The sequence below is a fragment of the Paramisgurnus dabryanus genome, chromosome 12, assembly GCF_030506205.2.
Source record: "Paramisgurnus dabryanus chromosome 12, PD_genome_1.1, whole genome shotgun sequence".
In the NCBI taxonomy this organism is placed as follows: Eukaryota; Metazoa; Chordata; class Actinopteri; order Cypriniformes; family Cobitidae; genus Paramisgurnus; species Paramisgurnus dabryanus.
This window is the reverse complement of record NC_133348.1, coordinates 23,012,879-23,034,679: the sequence shown is the minus strand read 5'-3', so window position 1 is coordinate 23,034,679 and position 21,801 is coordinate 23,012,879. Positions and strand designations below refer to the sequence as shown.

Here is a 21,801-nt window from a genome sequence, read left to right as displayed (position 1 = left end):
TTAGGGTCAACAGTATTACGTTAGCCTGGTTAGCCAGACCTACATCAAGATGTAAGGTCTGGCAACTCTTCACACAAACGGCTCAATGCAAGGGGCGGGATATAAGGTTGTCCCTCAAAATGCCTCTGCACGCAATAGGATAGCGCTATGACCAATCAGAGCAACGAAGAAGGTGACGTAGTTACCGTAACCAGTCGGCAAAACTCCAAACACATCTTTCTTGCTTAAAAAAGGACTTCAGTAGGGTTTATTTGCTCTTCTCTCAAAGAAAAACATAAGTCTAAGTCCTCCAGAGTCGCGGCCAAAGCCGCTTCAAAAGATAGCTGTTCGCCAGCAGCAGCAGCCATTCTCTGTTTTCAAGTAGGAACCGTTGCAGCTCTGTCGTCATCATGTTAAGCCCGCCCCACAGACGCTACACACGATGTGATTGGCCTGACCAAATTTTGGTTTTTGGACCGGTTAAGTGTATTGTGAGTGCCTAGACTAAACCCTGGCAGCAAATATATATTTTGCGGCCGCTAGGGTGCGTCTAGATTTCTAGGCTAGTATTACGTCAGACTGGGGCATGTTTTTATACTTTTTGTTGGAAGTTGGCATGTGTTTTATCCAAGACTGTAACCACACTTTGAACATGGTGATGACCAAAACATTTAGGGCTATACATGAATGTATGTATATCAAAAACATAAAAACTATATAATATATAATTTGGTAGTTTCCTATTTTTTTTGGGGGGGGGGAGGCATGTCCCCCTCAATGCCTTTGTGAATACGGCCTTGGTTTTATCATGCTGTAGTTTTATACAATTGATTTAGTCCAGTTTCGCTTGGATAAAACAATGGTTTCTTCAAGTGTTTTGTCTTTAATAGCTGTCTTCCTGTTTAAATGTTACTGGCACGGCCATAATAGACTATTTCATGGCAAAGTCCAACTGTGACAACTTACCCCATAAAGTGTGACATCATGACCCACTATACCCAAAAAAGGTGACAACTTGTCCAGGTCTGCACTGTACGTGTGTGTGTGTGTGTTGGATTTTAGTACATCAAAGGGGCTAATTGGTACCTCAAAGGTGCTAAGTGGTACCTCAAAGTTGCATATTGGTACCTTAAAGGTGCATATTGGTACCTCAAAGGTGCATATTGGTACCCTTAAAGATGCATATTGGTACTTCAAAGGTTCATATTAGTGCCTCAAAGGTTCATATTAGTGCCTCAAAGGTGCATATTGGTACATCAAAGGTGCGTATTGGTACCTCAAAGGTGCTAATTGGTACCTCAAAGATATTGGTACTTTAAAGGTTCATATTAGTGCCTCAAAGGTGCATATTGGTAGCTCAAAGATGCATACTGGTACTTCAAAAGTTCATATTAGTGCCTTAAAGGTGCATATTGGTACTTCAAAGATGCATATTGGTACTTTAAAGGTTCATATTAGTGCCTCAAAGGTGCATATTGGTACTTCAAAGATGCATTTTGGTTCTTTAAAGGTTCATATTAGTGCCTCAAAGGTGCATATTGGTACTTCAAAGATGCATATTGGTACTTTAAAGGTTCATATTAGTGCCTCAAAGGTGCATATTGGTACTTCAAAGATGCATATTGGTACTTTAAAGGTTCATATTTGTGCCTCAAAGGTGCATATTGGTACTTCAAAGATGCATATTGGTACTTTAAAGGTTCATATTTGTGCCTCAAAGGTGCATATTTGGTACTTCCAAGATGCATATTGGTACTTTAAAGGTTCATATTAGTGCCTCAAAAGTGCATATTGGTACCTCAAAGATGCATATTGGTACCCTAAAGGTGCATATTGGTACCCTTAAAGATGCATAATGGTACCGCAAAGGTGCATATTGGTACCTCAAAGGTTCATATTAGTGCCTGAAAGGTGCATACTGGTACCTCAAAGGTGCATATTGGTACCTCAAAGATGCATATTGGTACTTCAAAGGTATACGCCTCAAAGAAGCATATTGGTACCTCAAAGATGCATATTGGTACCTCAAAGGTGCAATATTGCGTTTTGTCAAAATAAGTGCCTGCTGCACACGCCTCAAAAGGGTTTTTGGTAAAAGAGATGCTTACGTTCACAAAACACTCGCAAAACTTAACAGTAAACTCTGATTACACATGAGATTAAGTGAGTATCTGGCAAACATGAGCGTCTCTTTTATCGAGTTTACTATTATTTGATAATATGGAAAATATAAATAAATGAATAAGTGTTTCCAAACTTTTGACAGATACTCTCTCTATATACAAAAAAAAAATAAAAAATACGAGAACGTGCAGAAAAAATGTGCACGGTTAGCATATTATCAAGGTATCACAGAGGTTCCTTTAGCCACAAACTCCCTCTCCACTGCTTTTTTCCACTGTTATTCAGGTTATACTGGTGGACAGGATGCAGTGTCTGGGGACCTGGGTTGCGGGGACGCAGTATCCGCAATCTCTGGGAAAACCAGAGTGGGATAAAGATAAATGCGTTACCAGGACACCCTCAACAAAGCTCCCATCACACACCTGCATTCTACTATATGTCAGAGGGGCCCCTTAGACCCCACATCACAAACACAGGTGGTCCACAAAAAAAACCCTAAAAGTTCCCGGCCACAGTGACATTGTTACTTTCTGTTTATATGGCATCAAAAAGTGATTCCCATAGGAAAATATAACAGGAAACAACTTTAAAGTGATTTGAAGTTTACTGTACTTCCTTGATATAATTGTTTATATACTTCTCGTATTAATATGATAAATGTCTTCCTGATTATATGGGAAAACAAAGTTTGCAAAGGATAAAACGATTAATCAGCAACCTATTGTTTGATGTTTATGATAGTTTATTTCCTTTGTGACTCATAAAATTCTTCTAATATATTAGCAGGAAACGTATAAGGTGGAATGATGTTTTCTCATTTAGGCTCTCATTTATGCCATGTTATGCACATTAAAATCATCTCAACCAGATGATATATGGACAGCTTTTCATTTCATTTAACACTGACAGGTCACAAATTAAAAGCATAACATCAATTAAATTATCTTGCTAGAAATGTAATGAAAAAGAGAACAAGAGAAAGAAAATAAAACAACTGTTATTTTCAACTCTTATCTCTTAAATCAAACCCAGTTATCAACAGGTTTTAAGCACAATAAGCCAAAATAAAATCAAGACATGCTAACTCAAGATGTCGAGCTGAGGGCCTCATCTGAAAATTGGGCTTTATTGCCCTCTAGTGGACGATTTATAATTGCTTCATAAACTAGTATTGTAACATTTATTCGGAGATCCGCGTTTCTTGTTATTTTCTAATAGTAAATGTTTCTTTTGTCTTTATTGCCATTCAGATTAACTATGAGAAACAAGACAATAATAGCCTGAGCCTATCCCATCAGCTTGACCAGGCAGGGGGCCATCTTAAATTACTTCCATCTTAAATCAGCTAAAACCAACCAACCAAACAATCAACCAACCAACCAACCAGATTAGATGGTTTTCGGTGGTGCTCCAAACTGTGATAAAACTGCCAAGACAACAGCATGCTAAGCAACAGTTTAAAAGACTGAACGGCAGGACTTATATCGATGGTCGAGTTGCATTTGCAATCTCACAACACTACATAGGTGAAGAGCAAAGCTTGGGCCTACCTTATATTTTAATGACCTCAGAAACAGATCGCATAATCGCAGATGATCCATCTTCTGAATGGAAATGACGTGTGAGGGGCCTAACTGCTTAATTTTCTCACCTCTTCCATGTTTGCTGCCTACATAAGGATGTTACAGGTAAAATCTTAAGTTTACTTTAAATGTTATTAGTAATTTATAATTGTTTTTTAAAAGTAACTTACCACTGTTGAAAAAAAAATGACGATAGTTGACTGATTCATAAAAGTTACTTTATGCGATTAATCTATTTGACCACCAGAGGGCAGTGATGTGTACCATATATGAAGCCTTAAATAATAAACAAAATTCCAAAATTTCCTTAAAATAATAATAATAATAATAATAATAATAATAATAATTTGCATAGTATTTATTTAGGTATTTTTTTATAAGCATATCTGATAATATTTGTAGATCACGACAGTAACAAATAAATAATATTAAATAATAACATTTACATGCAGTTAATTTACTTTAAATACATATATTTTAAATTAATAAACTTTAATTATATATGTGTTAAGGTATTTTATTCATGCTTAAATAAATTTGATAAGATGTATAGACCAAGACTGTACCAGATGTAGGTTTAATATTAAATAGTAACATTTAAATGTAGTTAAATTTACAAAGTATGCAATAAAAACACTCTTTTAAGAGGTATACTTAAATAACCATACAAATATAATCATGTCTGAATTAACACACAAATGATTTATCATTATAAAATATTAATACATAAATGTATATAATTATAGTCATATTTATAATCATCATACAAATTATACTTCTTTAATATAATGCCAGCACACTTGAAATTAAAACCTACGACAGTTCATATAATTGATACATTTTAATACAAGTCGAATAAGCAAAAGGGCAAAGTGCAGAGATCAGATTAGCTCAATTTCAACTGAAGACAACCACAATGCCCAAAAAGGGAAATATGTCTATATGGGCTAGTCATCAACATCCTGTCACAAAGCTGCTGTTGAGAGCTTAAGTACGCCTCTAATATCCGAGCACTTTATGTTCATCATAGCGTCTCTCCGAGAATAAGTCACATTTGGTCATCTGTTTCAGGAATATTTTAAGCGTTTTACTTGGAAAGAAATTTTTATTTCAAAATTATTTCTATAAAGGATGCTTCCACGTATAAAACAGGAACTAATACTTTCATTATGAGTATAATGAAAACAAAAATGTTCTGTTTCCTAAAGCACATCTTATATTTGGAATAGACATTTCTGTATTTCTATGGCATAGGCTCCCTTGTTGACAAAGCAAAGTAATACAACTTGTCATAAATGTGTGTAAATATGCACAAATTTGTCCAGTTCCTAAAAACGAGGATGTTGAAAATGTTTGCAATTTACAATTAAGTCTTGTTATCACATGCTCATCATATGAATGCTGTACTCTAAAGACATACGCACAGTTTGTGAATTAAGCACTGGTAGAGGAAAGGGAGGGAGGGGTAGGCTAAATAAACAAAACCATTGCTGTCTATTTATCTCTTTCAACTAATGTGGTCTCTCAGGGCACATGCTGGGCCTTAAGAGCATCTCTGGGTGCGTGTCAGTGACTGTATGCTCATAAATGCGTATGTGACGGTTTAAGGGTACGACTACTGATCCATTTGAGAAGTTAAGAATCCGAAGTTGGATTATGTCTTAAAGTTCACTCAGGGACACACAAAATGGTAGAAGTAAGTACAAACATTTATATGAGATAGTAAGTACGGTAAATGTTTCTCTTTAAATGTTATAGATATTTATAGGACAGGGACAGTATAGACATTTTATTTTAATTGTCAGCCTATTTTTTAATCACTTCAGATCTCATTAGTATGCATGATTGATGTTGTACATTCATTATTTATAATCAGGCATGTATTAGGTTATCTAAATGAAAAGAGTTAATTTCAAAATATTTAAAATATATAAAACCACTGCACGGAAATTATTATAAACCTCATTGTTAAACTTTTCACTGTCTTTGCTTTACCAGACAATAACATGTTCAGTTCCTAAAAACCTCTATGTCTTTCTCTCTTTGTTTTGCATTAGTTTATTTTTTACCTAGTGGGGATTTGTTTTCATAGCATAAGGGTAAGCAGTCACTCCTTTCATCCTTTAGTTTGTTTAAAGTATTTTTGTACATTCTGTAGTGTAAAAAAATGTGAATTTGTCAGTGGCAATGTCATGTGATGTGATCTATTTAAACAAATGGAAACATTACTGCTAGTTTTTCTTTTAATAAAAGTATACCACACATGTGTGGTAATATCTAGGTCATATGAATAAGCTTGACATTTTTTTCTTTTATTTAGCACACATTATGATGCCTCAGATTGTCTTCTGGACTGTTACAGAGAACTGGGGAGACTGACACATGTTAATATAGGTGGGATTTTATAGAGCAGATTTTTATCAAAATTAAGCATAAAGATGAATCAACATTGATTAAGACACAACATTTCATCTCAAAGGATGGGTTGTGCGTGTAGCGATCAGAAACATGGCAAAGACTCAAAAAACAAAGGAAAGGAACATTTTAATTCGTCAAACTCTAACACGTCTCATGTAAGTATTGCTGGTTAATATAATAATAATAATAATTTGTATTTATAAAAGCATTTTTTAAGAGAGAATATTTTTGTGTAATGTGTGTATCAATCCTCTCAAAAAAGTTATTTAGTTGTATTTGCTGTTTATAAATAAATATATATATATAATTTGTTAAATTTTTCAATTTATTTCCAGTTCTCAAGAGAACACGGAAGGCACAATAATAATATAGGTAATACAAATAAGCATACAATACAAAATCATTTCAGTGTTTGCTAGCAGATATTATTGTATTCATATTTTGTACTATAAACATGATTCATTTAGAACTTATTTAATTTTTTTTTTTTTTAACACTGATTTATTTTTTAGATGAAGACGTTGTTATCGCTCAGTATGATTTTCAGCCTGCTAGTGAAAGAGATCTTGAATTCAAAAAAGGCGACAGACTCAAGATTATTAAGGCGTGAGTAAACCCTTTTGATACTTCCTCTATATTAGAAAATCATTGAATTCTTTTAGTCTTTGGAGAAGCTTTCCATTTAGAAACTATATTAGTAAGTTCCCGTACTTGTAGCTCAACTGGTAAGGTACCCAGCAGACTGCGCATACTGATAAAATATATAGCATAAAGTAAATGCATTGTTTCTTTAGTCTGTTAAATGCATTAGCAATATAAAAATGAAAATACGTAACTAACTAGCTAACATGTCTCGTTTTCTTTTCTCAGAACTGGGGAATGGTGGTTGGCAAAGTCTTTGGTCACAGGTTACGAGGGATATATTCCAAGTACATATGTGGCAAAAGCAGAAACATTGGAAGTGGAGAGGTGGGTTGTTGAAGTTTGCTTACCTGTATCTAAAAAGTAATGTACACTCTAAAAACAAATGGTGCTAAATAGCACTAAAAGTGGTTCACTGGCTCGTAATCATAAAGGAACCATTTTAAGTGCCATATACTGTAGCACCTCTCTTAATACGATTGTGTTAAAAAACACATCTTGTGTCTAGCTAAGGACAACACATCTAATGTGTTGTCCTTAACTTAACACATCTCTGTGCTATTTTTGGAACAACACATCTTGTGTTGTCCCTTTTATTTATTTGCACTCAGAATAAACACGAAATAACACACAATATGTTAAATAGGATAACACAACATTGTGTTAAAATGAACATATCCTTTCTTTAACTGTATGTAGAACCTGTGTAGATAGAACCATTTTGTGCTATATAGAACCATATGTGGCGCTATAGTGGTACTATATCACCGCTGTATGGTTCTTCGTAGGTGCTATATAGCACTAAAAATGGTTGCCCTATGATTACGAGCTTTTAGAGCTATTTAGCACCCATATTTTTAGTGTGTAGCATAAACACACAGAGGTAACAAACTATAAAAATGTCCAGTGCTGTTATATGAAATATTAGCACTATAATCCAAATAGAGTTAGTAGACTCTTAGGGGGCGTGCACACCAAAGCTCTTACTCCCGCGGCCGATGCATGTTTTCAATTGTTTCCAATGGAATCTCGACGTTTTTCAAATAAGCTAGCAGCTAGCGTTTTTTTCCGCGCTGAAAGCCGGTGCTCTGTTTTTTCCGCGCTCAGCTCTTTGGGTGAAAAGCTCCGCTCGTCAATGTTAGTTCTCACACGTCCTTCCAATCACAGTGGAGGAGGGGTGGGACAAGTATCACAACAACCAACCGGCTCACATCTCAAGTACCACAGCTACCAAAGCGCTCTGCTGAAGAAAGCTGGCATTCAGCTGAAAAAACAGCTGGCATTTGGCGTCCTCCAAGCGTTTTTAGCTGCGTAAAAAAGCTTTGGTGTGTCCCGCCCCTTAAAGATAAATGTGCCATAAACTCAAAAAAAATTGTGTTGTTTAACCCATAATGGGGTCAAATTTGAAGAAACACAAAGAACCTTTAACATCCAAAGCACTTTTTCGTTTCAAATGGTTCTTTGAGGTAAAAAAGTTTTTCAAGGAACCAAAAATGATTCTTCTATCACCGTGAAGAACCTTTTAAGCACCTTCATTTTTAAGAGTAAAGGAAGTAGAGAATTAAAAAATATTCATAATTAATATATGGGAATAAACTTCTAAAAATTCTGTTTTCTTCTAGATGGTTTTTTAAGGGTTTGAGTCGCAAAGACACAGAGCGTCTTTTACTGGCCCCAGGAAACAAGAGCGGTTCATTTCTTGTTCGAGAAAGTGAAACAACCCAAGGTCAGAGGCCAAGAACTTTCAAAACCCATTACTATGTTTTCACCTGGTCAGTGTTTGTAATTACTGCAGGTCAGCAGTTGGGTGTTTAGGTTCAGGGCCTGGTTGCATGAAAATCCTGTGAGGGTTTCCCTGAGGGAAGGGATTTCTTTAAAAGCATTGCAACAAATGTGATAACTGTACTGTAATTTTTAAAGGGGAGTCTAATGGTATTTCATGCATTCTGACTCATTAAGAGTTTGATTTCTCATGCTAAACATGGGCAAAGGTTTATTAAAAAAAAACTTTGGCTGTATGACAGTATTTCTGCGCTGAATGCACTTTGTCAGAGTTTGTACAAGTTTCGGAAAGTTTTTATCGACTACTGAATCTGTGGCATAAGCAGTGCTACAAGTATAGTGGAAGTCCTTATATGGGCACTTCACTTGGAATAGCGCACACACACACCAAGAGCTGACATGAAATCAACATCACCAAAGAAGTGTGGAAGTTTAAGCTTGTTCAGCTTCCCAAAGAACTCAGCATAAGGAAAACTGTAGATATAGTTTGTTTATCCGGGGTAGAAGCGGAGTTATGCCAGTGTGTTTGTTTAACGCCAGATTTTTTTTCAAATGGGGCGGTCCCAGTGATAAAGCAACCGGGTCATGAGTCGCAGGCGGTAGGTAAGACTGTATCAAATGTCTGTGTCTTGTTGGCAAATTCAAAAATATGAGAGAATACACTGTTGCCGTTGCACAGAGTTACTACAGAAGACGTGTGGACAGCACTAAACCTTTCCCAAAGTCATGATAAACTCGATCAACTGTCTTCGCTATCAGTAACATCTGTTGACGTTTATGTAAAAAGGCAAGGAGACGGAGGAAAGCACATGGAAAACACCGCCAACTTTTAATTCGAGGTGCTGCATGCAGCGTGAAAAAGAGAGAGAGAGCGCGCACAAGAGAGGTGCATTCGTAACAATGAATGAAGTCGTTTAAAGAGTAACTAAACCCCTTGTCAGAGCCTGACTCCACCCACTGCAATATTTGAAAAATGCAAGAAAAGTGGGCAGATCCCAACGGAGATAGAGGGGACGAACTAAGTGTGTGGTGAGATCGTAACAAGGGCGTGGTGAGCTTGAACCTGCTTACGTCACGAGTTATTTCTTGGACCCAACATCCAATAGGAAAATTCAACTGCAGTAGCCACCGTTCAACCTGAAGAGGGCAGCACTCAGATGTTTTTACACCATATATTGTAGTATTGAAACACTTTATATCCAAATGTCAAAAAACTTACTAAAATCAATGAACAGCACTAATAAAGCATCATTCTTACAGATCATTAACTAAAAAAAGTTGGTTTAGGGTTTAGTTACTCTTTAAATAGTAAAAAAGAAAGTAAATGGTAATCATGAAAAATCTATTCGGTGCGCCACAAATAAATCAATGTATGGAAAACACTGTTGCTCGTGACTCGCTCTGCCCGCGGTACGCCTCCAGGAGCTCGACTTTTCCAGAAAGTAGCGCTACAGCCGATGTCTTTTATAAATCTGATAAATCAATACTCTGTACTCAAGATTAACATATACTCTTTTAACACATCTCTGTGTTATTATTGGAACAACACATTTTGTGTTATTTTTAACAAAACTTTTGTTATCTCTTTTTTATTTATTTTAACATGAAATGACACATAAATGTGTGAAATGGCATGACACAACTATGTGTAACAAATGAACACATAATTTTTTAGAGTGTAAGATTAGCAGAATATTATTTAAGTATTTTCCGGTAGTCTGTGTCAAAACACAGCAATGGAGATGCGGATATAGTTACGAAATCTCACATCGTAAACACATCAATGGACCCAGCTCAACAGACACATTGTCTGTGCACATTGAAGACATCGCCAATAACCTATTTTGGTCACTTTTTTGTATGGTGGGTACTAATGGCTTTGTAGCAACGCATAACAGAATTAAGGGAATACTTATCGTTAGCCACTGGTTTTTCTTGCAACCCGTGTTTTATCGGGTTTTCTTAACTTAAGGGTTTTTATGCAACCGAGCCCAGTACCTTTTAATTCAACGTTTTAATATACAGTAGCAATGTTCAAAAATAAAGTTATACAGAATGTATCACTATGTTGACAAAATATAAGCAAATGTCAGATTTTTCTTATCTCAAATGAATCATCTGTATATTTAACCAATCACTGGATTCCACAAAACTCTGTTGCTTAATCAGTTTGAGCAAATTTTCCATTTAGGTTTTAAACAAGTGTGCATACCTGATCTTTTAATAGTTTAGATCTCAAAGATCACAGAAATAAACAGCTTGCTTATTTAGATGTACATGAGCTTCTATTCAAGTGCACATTTTCATAATCTTTCTGATATTGTTTCTAATTATAGAGAGAGAGGAAATCATGCAAATGATTGAAGTATTGTTAGATGATAATAATAATGTAGTAATTATAATAGTAATGTATAGTATGGTAAAGAATGGTATGCAAGCTATTAATTTCATATCACTATTCATTTGCTAGTTTTGTTGGATGCTGATGTTTATGAGCTCAAATGACATGCTGTGTTTCTGCAGGTGCTTTCTCTCTGTCCATAAGAGATTACTCTCTCGAGCAGGGTGATGTGGTCAAGCACTATAAGATCCGTGCGCTTGATAATGGCGGCTACTACATCTCTCCCTCCACGACCTTTCCTTCTCTACAGGAATTGGTGACCTATTACTCCAGTAAGTTTTGTAGCAATGCCAGTTAAAGAAATAGTTCACCCAAAAATTAAAATTTTGTCATCATTTACTCACCATTATATTGATCTAAACCTGTATGATTGTCAATATTCTGTTGAACACAAAGGAAAACATTTTGATAAATGATTGTAACCATATCGCTGATGGTACCCACTGACTTCCATAGTAGGATAAACAAATACTATGGAAGTCAAAGTGTACTGCAACTTACAGTCATTTATCAAAATATTTGAATAAAAAAACCTCATGCAGGTTTAGATCAACATGAAGGTGAGTAAATGCTGACAGAATGTTCATTTATGGGTGAACTACAGTGTATTCCTTTAAGTTATTGCAGCTTGAGTTCTTTTGCTTTTTAGCAGATAAATTGGCATTTGCAATAAGTTAAGTTGCGTTGCATAATGGTTGAGATTTTACTAAGAAATACTATAAACCTTGAATATATTTTACCTTATTGTTACAGAAGAATAAATATCCTAATGTAAAATCCTTACTGTAAAATACAGTACAGTAGGTTAAGTGTCATGGATGCTACTTTGAATCTAGCTGTCGGGTACAGTACTTTAAGTAATTTACAGTATCATAAGCTCTAAAATATGCTGTGTTATTTTCAACCCAATAGCCCAGCAGCTGGGTTGAAATTAACCCAGAAAATGTCTACTGTATATTTAACAACCCTGTATCACGAAATGATGTACCTATAGTCACGTACATTTGTGAGTCTTATGAACATGTCACGGATTTCTGTTTACGTGTCACTGTCACGTATTTGTTACTCAACTGTTTTGTCCTATTTTCAAACCATTGACGCTTCGGTTTAGGGTTAGATTTGGTGTTTGGTTAGGATGTCACTTTAAGTATTGGTTTATACTAGGGATGCACCGATAGGATTTTTTGGGCCGATACCGATTTAAACAGACAACTTCTGGCCGATACCGATGCCGAAACCGATATTAAACACTTGTATACAATACTATACAGTTGGTCTATTAGCTAGTTTATTTCTGCATCAAATTATTTTTACCTGAACACGGATTGGATCTAATTAACATTCAACTGACCAACATAATAAAGAGGCATAAATTAAGCTAAAACAAATATAATAAGACAGCATGACAACCTTCAATGGTGGTTTTTGCTATTCAACATTTATTTTATTAACGACATTAACAAATTTTTTACATATAATGGATTTCTTTATGCAGTTAATTAATAAACAATCGGTATCGGCCTTTCTCGTGCTATTGCCGATATGCCGATGGTTTCAAATTCATTAAAAATCGGCCGATAAATATCGGTGGCCGATACATCGGTGCATCACTAGTTTATACCTTTTTCATGATTTCTTTTTTATATTTTATGATTTTTAAACCATTGTCGCCTGGCATTAGGTTTATAGTTGGGTTTGGGTAAAGATGTAATTTTATGTAAATCTATCCCTAAACTGAAGCGACACTGGTGAGAAAATAGGACAAAACAGTTCAGTTACAAATACGTGACAGTGACACGTAAACAGAAATGCGTTAAAATGCGGAAAACCGTGTCAGTGTCACGCAAAAGACTAACAAATCTAAGTCACTATAGGTACTTAATGTCGTGATACTGGGTTGATATTTAACCCATGGGTTAAACAACCCAGCATTTCGGTTTAAAACAACCATGGGTTAAATTACAACCCAGCAGACTGGGCTTGTCCATTTTTGACCTAATGTTTTGTTGAAAATAACCCAGTATGTACAGTGTTTTAAGAAAACCCTTTTTACAGCTTTTATAAAAAAGTAGTTAGTTGCAGTTATTTTTTTGTTGTTGTTGTAAAGCTGCATGTGCAATACAAAGCCAAAACAGAGTAACTGCATTAACAAACATAATGGGGTGGTTTCCCGGACAGGGATTATACTAGTCCTAGACTAAAAAAAATTAAGAGCTGTCCAAACTGAAAACAACTTGCACTTACATTGCTTAAAATACATCAGTACTCTTTGTTTTGCCTCAAAACGCAGACAAGTAATGTTTTTAGGAAGGGATGTTTGTTATTTACTAATTAAACTACGGACTAGTCCTGGCTTAAGCTAATCCCTGTCCGGGAAACCACCCCATGCAGTATTTACAAATAGCATTTGGAGTATTGGTAGTAGACATGTGCACTTGTGATATTTAGAAGTGTTCACTGAAGTGCAGGAGACAAACAATACACCTGTTTATTTTTTTTATTTACATTTATTATAATTTCAATTTTTTTTATTTTTTTTTATTCTAAATAACTAATTTATCTTTAAATGAAAATTTTCTAAATTTATAACTGTGTTTGTCACAAAATAACATCCAGCAATTTTCCTCTGCTACACTGCTATGTACTCATTGCAGTATCCAGTTGTTAATAGAATAATATTTTATAATGAAAACAGCTCAGCTACTGTCATGCTACTGAAATATGTCTGTAGTGTCCTTACTTTTATTTATTTAAATGCAGCTGTGTACTAAATAATACATTTAAAGGAGGTGAGTTTTGGCAAACATGTTTTACTTTACCATAAGCCATCCAGTCTCCCCCACAGGACGCTCTGTGTGGTTGTAACTGTATACGCATGACAGACACTTGCTTTAACCACCAAATAAACAGGTCAACTTTGGTCTGATCTTGTGCTCTGCATCCTGACTTCACTTTGGTTAGCTTGTCTTTTTTTAGAAGTGTTTGCGTGTCACAAAAGCCACACCTTGTTTCCATATTCTGGTTTTGATGCATCTTGATTCCCATCAAGCTACAAAATCGATAATCTGTTTTTCTTCGTTCAAAACGTAGATTTAAAAAACCTAAAAGCTAGTTAATTTGCAATGCTTGTGAGTTTCTGACTCTTTGTGTTCTCACACTTTCCCCAAATTGTTTATATTGTAGGAACATCAGATGGTTTGTGCCAGAGATTAGGAAATCCTTGTAAGACTGCTGCCCCTCAGACACCCTGGGCCCAAGATGAATGGGAGATTCCCAGGGAGACGCTGAAGATGGTGAAGAAACTTGGTGCTGGCCAGTTTGGAGAAGTGTGGATGGGTAAGAATCTGACAAAACCCTAAGTGCCTGCAAGCTTTTTTTGGTGAAAACATCCACTTGAAGATCTGCTTCTTGGCATGATAAACTTAAAGGTCCTGTTCTTCCTGTGTTTTTGAAGTTTTGATTGTGTTTACAGTGAGCAATATAACATTTGTTCATGTTTCACATGTTAAAACGCGGTATTTATCACACAATTTACTTATCTGTATAGCCCTGTTTTGCACTGTCCCAAAAACGGGCTAATGTCTTCAAGTTCCTTGTCCTATGAAGTCCCTCCTACAGAAATACGTATCGAGTTCTGATTGTGTAGTTTGTTTAGTGTGTTGTGATTCGATAGCAGCTTAGCTTGCGTTAGCTTAGCTGGCAACTGACGTATTCCTGTGGGGGGAGTTTAGTGAAAAAACTGTTTTAATGATGTCATTAAAGAAGGAAGTAGAGGGCTGTAGTCCAAACCCGCCGTTCGCTGTACCTGGCAGTAAACTTTGAGCTTTATCATTTTACAGGTATTATTTATGCTATTATAGCAACATAACACACTAACTAGGGTTTAGAAAATGGGATCAGAAAGAATGTGACCTTTAAATCACTAAAGATGCAACTAGAAACATTACAAATAATGAAAGTCAGAATTGTTAAAATGAAGAAACTGAACCACACATTAGAGGGACATGTGATGCATGTGTCTGCCACATTTGGGTTGTATTGAGGTCCAAGTTCTTCTCTTCTTTGTCACTCTACATGTCTTTCTGAATAAAGGTAAAGGTTCAAAGATTAAACCTCCCTAAACTGAGTAAAAAACTCTCACATGCGCGTCATCATTTATCCAATTTGTCTTCCGTGCAGTTATATTTGATGAATGCTCTTCAATTATTCTTCTCTTTATTTTCTATACTGACCTTGATTATGTTCAAAGGCAGGTATGTGTGTCATGTGGCTTTATGTTATTGCCATATCGTAGCCGCAAAGTTGCTAAATATACTACAGCTCGGCTTTGACCATTTGACAATGATATAATTAAGCAATCACCCCTGACCCCATTTCCCTATACTGTGATGTATATGTATCTACTAAATTGACAGATGAAGCTATATAGACCAAAGGAGGGTAAACAAAAACTTTTGTGTAAATTTTTATTTTCAGTTAGGGTAAACTTACCAAAGGAGGGTAAACAAAAACTTTTGTGTAAATTTTTATTTTCAGTTATTCAGTTTGCCTTGTGGAATGTATGAACTAGGGATGCTTAACGATTAATCGTGATTAATCGTTAGCAGAATAAAAGTTTTTGTTTACATCATATATGTGTGTGAACTGTGTATAAAAACTTTGTATAAATAAATGTACACACATGCATGTATATATTTTAGAAATGTTTACATGTGTATATACATTTGTATATAAATATAAATACTTAATATATACATTTTTTTTCTTAACATTATACATGAATGTGTCCATATTTATATATATACATATTTATTATACACAGTTTACACACATATGTGATGTAAACAAAAACTTTTATTCTGCTAACGATTAATCACGATTAATCGTTAAGCATCCCTAGTATGAACATATCATACATTTAAATAACTTAAGTGAATTAGTTCTTATTTGTTATTAGTTAATAATTAGTTATTAATAATAGTATAATAATAAAATTATTATTAAAATAATAAAACAATTCTAAAAGGGGTAACTGTAATTTATTTTGATTTGTTGTATGTAATAATTGGTATCATATTTGATCATAAATTATTGATTCTGAAGAATTTTCTCACAAATCCTCTGTAACAATCAGACTTAAAATGCAGCATATTTGTGGTGAAACTGGTTTGTTTGAGTGTGCATTTCTGCTTTTTAAGTAAATCTTATTTCATTTCAATGTACTGTATGTTCCTATTGCTCTTGCTTGTAGGGTACTATAAAAACAGACAGAAAGTAGCCATTAAGACTATGAAGGAGGGCAGTATGGAGCCAGAGGCTTTTCTACAGGAGGCTAACCTCATGAAGCAGCTACAACATGACCGACTGGTCAAACTGCACGCTGTGGTCACCAAAGAGCCCATCTTAATTGTCACAGAATACATGTCCAATGGTTAGTATCACCATAACCATCTCTAATTTGTTTTTCTTATTATCATATTATTTATACTTTGTTTCTTTTTGCTTTTTCAAGGATGTTTGTTGGACTTCCTCAAAACAGATGATGGCCGCAAATTAAAACTTCCCAAGCTGATTGATATGTCTGCTCAAGTATGATTTTTTTAAAATAATTTAATTAATTATGATGAAAACACTTTACAATAAGGTTGTATTAGTTAACATTGGTAAACAAACAATGAACAACATAGTTTTTAGCATTTATTAATTCTTGTTAATGTTAATTAATGCCAGTACAGTTATTTATGTTAATTTATTGTGCATTAAGTAATTGTAATTGTTTCAACATTCGATTTTTATAAAATAAATCGATTTTATTAAATGCTGAAATAAACATGAACTAAGATTAATAAATGCTTTAGAAAAAGTGTTAGTTGGTTAGTTCATGTTAGATAATGCATTAACTATTGTTAACAAATACAACCTTAATTTAAAGTGTTACCATTATGTTTTCTAATGTCAACATTAGCTAAATAAAAACAGATTTTAAGACAAAGCATATTTTAAACTACAGACATGGTTTGGTTAATATGGGGAGCATTTTCAGGCAATGCAATGCATGAGAAACTGCTTATTAATTTGGTTAATACAGGGTTGATTCAAGGTTATTTCTGGCACAGCAATTACATTTCAGCAAACTATTTTAGGAACCGTTTTCACCTAGAGAATCCCTGCCCACATAGAGGAAACAGTTTTGGTACATATAAAGGAAACAGCTTTTAGTTTTCTTAGTTCATGGCCTAAACGTTTTTAGAATTAAACTCTTTTAACAACCACCCCAAAATTAGATCTTTATCTTCCGGGCAGGAACTGACGTCAAATTTTCCATCAGCCAGAAGCCCCAACCATGCGAGACTGCGTGCTTGTTAGATTTTAAAAAAGCAGCTTCCTGTTAGAGACCACTTTGATGGCGCATGCTGTTTTCTGCGTGCGCATTTATGTTAAATGTTTTTAAACATTTGTTTATTACAGAATGCCAGTCCGTGCATTTAAAATTTGAGATATTTACATTGAGGAATTCTCATCAGATTATATGTGACCCTGCCTGTGAAATACAGAAAGCCTCATAATCTGACGTTGGGATTAGGTGCATCAAAGTTTCTCATTTCATTTTAATCTTTGACATTGCGTTTCTCACACAGCAAAATCAACAGTGTTAAATGTACACAGCTGGTGTATATACAGCTATCACCAGGTCTGGAAATATAAAAACAAGCAGTGTATACATTTAACACAGGTGATTTTGCTGTGCAGTCAATATTAAAGATATCAAGGTTAATATTTTACAGAATCTTCTTTACATTATGCAGGATGATTTTATATAGAAAAAATAGTGACAAAATACAGTTAAAATGACTTTATTATAGTTATAAAATAACTAAATATTACATTTATATACAATCATCAATCAGATAATTTTTTTAAATGTCAAAGGTTTTTGAATTGTTGACAGATTCAAGTACTTTAGTAAGAAACTGTACTTATAACATATTACTTGTATTATTTACTGATTTTTAGTTTTTTTTTGTTTGGTTGAAACAAAAAAATATTTTAAAATTAGCAGTATTATTTCATACCATTTATCTTTCCCTATATTGCAGATTGCAGAGGGCATGGCTTACATAGAGAAAAAGAACTACATTCACAGAGACCTGCGTGCCGCTAATATTTTGGTGTCTGAGACTCTACATTGCAAAATAGCAGATTTTGGCCTTGCCAGGATAATAGAGACCGAATACACTGCACAAGAAGGTACGTACATTGATTTACTTCAATGACACATTGCTTATTCCATTAAATCAGATTAATGGGCTTCTGCCTGTCCTGACATTTGGTTTATAATGCGGCGTACGTAACATTTCTGACCTTTAAGCGTGTGTATGAGTTTTCAAAATGTCAGACAGAAGCTAAACTCTATGCACTGACGTATCTGACTGATTTGGGGTGTAAATCAGTTTTTTACACTTTAGGGCAAAAATAGCTTTTAATGTGGGTTCATCATCAGCTGTTTAGCTGATACTATCAACACTGGCAAGCATTTCCCCCAAGCTAATTTGCAAATTACGTTCTTATGCAAATCAACCATGAACTCACATGAGTTCATAACTGTTTTACAATGCGGCTTATTTTGTATAAATTTGTACCATATGAGTCGTATATAAATGTATAAAAAAATGCAGCGTTATTTTCAGCCCGCTATTGTGTCAAAAAGGAACACACCCAGGTTGTTGGGTTGTAATTTAACCCTATGCTGGCTGGTTTCAACCCATTGTTGGGTCAAATGTAAACATTTTCTGGGTTAATTTGTGCCTTTTTGTGCCAATGCTGGGTTGAAAGTAACCCAGAATTTATTTTTTGAGAGGTTAAAAGAATCAATAATAAAGCCTCGAGTCACCACTAAATCCAACCTCACTGGAGCAAAAGCAGATCATGCAAAACATACAAATGATATTAAGCAAATTCATACAAATAAGCCACCTTGTGGAATAGTTGCGAATTGCAATGAGATTATGTTTGCATACTGCATATAACTGTTTCACTTTACCAACCATGTAAAGTCTCACTCAATTTTATGTCCTATCACCATCTTTTTTAAACCATCAGGTGCAAAATTCCCTATTAAGTGGACAGCCCCCGAGGCCATCAATTTTGGTACCTTTACTATCAAATCAGATGTTTGGTCATTTGGAATTCTTCTGACAGAGATTATCACATATGGAAGAGTCCCATATCCAGGTAATAAAAGTTTATTTTGGTCTTTAGCAACCATTCAGCAGGTCAAAATTATTATTATTATTTTTTAAAGGATTATTTCATTTACTTAAAAAAAACAGATAATTTACTCACCACCATGTTATCCAAAATGTTAATGTCTTTCTTTGTTCAGTTGAGAAGAAATTATGTTTTTTGAGTCATTTTAATGGACTTTAATGGACCCCAACACTTAACAGTTTTAATGCAGTTTCAAATTGCAGTTTCAAAGCACTCTAAACGATCTCAAACGAGGCATATAAGGGTCTTATCTACGATTGTCATTTTTGACAAGAAAAATAAAAAATATGCACTTTTAAACCACAACTTCTCGTCCTTATCCGGTCGTGTGACTAATCATTTAAGGTTTCTACACACTTAAAAATTAAGCAGATGCTGAAGGATCAAATGTTTTGGTTCTTATAGAATCATTAAAGTTGCAATAAAATTGAAATTAAAAAGTGAATTTTTTGGGGAATGTTTTTTTTTTTACAAAGACTTATCTGTGAGCTTTATTATTTTAAAAAAATGAATGCGCCCTAATAATCTTTAATCAAAAATGCAATTCTCCTCCCTGATGTCTCTTTACTTCCGGTCATATGGGTATCGCAGGTGGGCGGAGTCAGGGAAAAGATTGTAGCGATTAGGAATTAGCAACATGACCCAGCTTCCAACGATCCAATCAATTCCCAATGGAGGAATTTCAGCCCTACCTTTTGTCATTTCCGAACCCGTTTCACTCGGATATACGTCACCACGGGGAAAATAAGACAATCGCTACTTCCGTTTTATGGCGACTTTAAGAGTCCATATGCTTGCTATTAAAACAGTGATATCCATAGATATGTACAATAAAGGCTAGATGTGTTACAGCGGAGTCTCTAACGTCATCACCTGGCGGCCATCTTAGCACAGGGAGCTCGCTCACTCGTATCATTGTGTTTTAATGATGCATGTACTTTTAAATGACCATAACTTTTTCTACTGATTTTCTAATGGTTTGGTTTCTTACAAACGTTATTAACGTGGCTATAATTCTGGATACTTTAACATGTTTCATGAAAATGTTTTTTTTTTAGTATAAGTATGCAGTATCATCAGTACATCTTTGACGTTTAAGATGGGATGATCTTCCAAAACTTTGACCCTTTAACAGCCTGCCTCTGTTCTTCACTCTAATGTTAATTTAGGCATGACGAATCCGGAGGTGATTCGTAACCTTGACAGGGACTACAGGATGCCTTGTCCAGATGGCTGCCCAGAGGAACTCTATGACATCATGTTGAAGTGCTGGAACGAAAGACCAGAGAACAGACCCACCTTCGAATCTTTGCAGGATATACTCAATGACTTCTTCATTGCCACAGAGGGCCAGTATGAGATGCACCCGTAGCACCCGGGGCACTCTGACTGAAGGAACTATATGAATATATACTGTAAATGACTGAAGGATACATACAGTATATACGTAATTAATATGGAGTGGAATGATGGACTAAGCCCCATATCAAATGTCGAATAATTTACTACTAAAGCAAGCACACAAAGCAGTACTGTATATTAGTAAATATGTATATTTGAACTTTTTGTAACGGTTCTCATGGATTTATTTTTTTAAAGATGCTGTGCAATTTTTGGTAAAACATTTTCCTATAGTTTCATTTGCATGGACATCCACGAGGGTAGGGTGATTTCCACTAAAATCTTCCCTCCAGGGGTCAACCAGTGGTGAGAGTCTGTTGGCTGTTTACCGACCAATGCAGATTCAGTGGAAATCCTGCTGGAAGCCATTCATTATTTTTCAGTTTAGTTTGGTGGTGCACAGCTTGCACACTTCACTTTGACAAAACCACGCACAGTTCTGTTTGTAGCAGCCAGTAAACAAGCTCTTATAATTTACTCTGAAGTTGTAGTAAAGCAGTTCGCTGACATTTCACATTACTATAAAACATTGTGTAGTTCCTTTTAGAGCTTAACTGAAGCGTAGGTGTTTGAAATAAACAGGGCATGTTCACATAAAAATTTGATTATACTACTGACTTCACTATTTTCATGCATTTGTGTGATGGTTGGAGGAAACCGTAATATTAAGATAGCCATTAGTCAGACTTCCTCCTGAGATTATATACTGATGGAAAATGTTATTTTTATCAGATAGATTCAAAATGAACTGATAACAGAGTAGTGTGGATTGGTTTTATGTAGTGACATGTCATGGTATAACATCATTAGCATGTATATGTAATTTAGTTTTTAAAACTTTTATTATACGAACACTTCATGAAAGCTCTATAGAACATTTATTTGCAATAATCACTTTAAGAACTATTAATATAGCATATCTTTTAGTTAATATGCTATGGTGAAATTTCTCCTATTTCATTATGCAAAGTCTGGTTTGCTTGTTAAAATGAATGTGAAGAGCACATAGCAAACTCACAGCCCCTCTGCGCTCTATACTCACCCCTGGGGTTTTTACATGTTTGGATATAATTAAATGAGAATGCAACCAACACCCAAGAGCTGCTCCGGTGGTTTCCGATCTGCCAATCTGCTGTGGAAACAGGAAGCATTGAGTCAGCATTCCTCTCACGATAAATTCTCTATGGCTTGGAATTTCAAACA

General features: G+C 35.0%; 1 protein-coding gene across 2 annotated transcripts; it reads left to right on the top strand.

Moving 5' to 3' along the window:
• Positions 1–5,160: 5,160 nt before the first annotated feature.
• On the top strand, positions 5,161–21,208 carry blk (BLK proto-oncogene, Src family tyrosine kinase). Of its 2 annotated transcripts, XM_065257237.2 has the most exons (15): positions 5,161–5,382; positions 5,744–5,785; positions 6,007–6,080; positions 6,166–6,259; positions 6,440–6,476; positions 6,617–6,710; positions 6,975–7,073; positions 8,369–8,472; positions 11,052–11,201; positions 14,113–14,265; positions 16,181–16,360; positions 16,442–16,518; positions 18,027–18,177; positions 19,030–19,161; positions 20,367–21,208. In XM_065257237.2, exons 4-15 carry the CDS (start codon positions 6,167–6,169, stop codon positions 20,567–20,569), a joined length of 1,473 nt encoding a protein of 490 aa, XP_065113309.1. In that variant the 5' UTR covers positions 5,161–5,382; positions 5,744–5,785; positions 6,007–6,080; position 6,166; the 3' UTR covers positions 20,570–21,208. The 2 variants fall into 2 exon arrangements, with proteins under 2 accessions (XP_065113309.1, XP_065113310.1); XM_065257238.2 differs by lacking the exon at positions 5,744–5,785.
• The last annotated feature ends 593 nt before the right edge of the window (positions 21,209–21,801 follow it).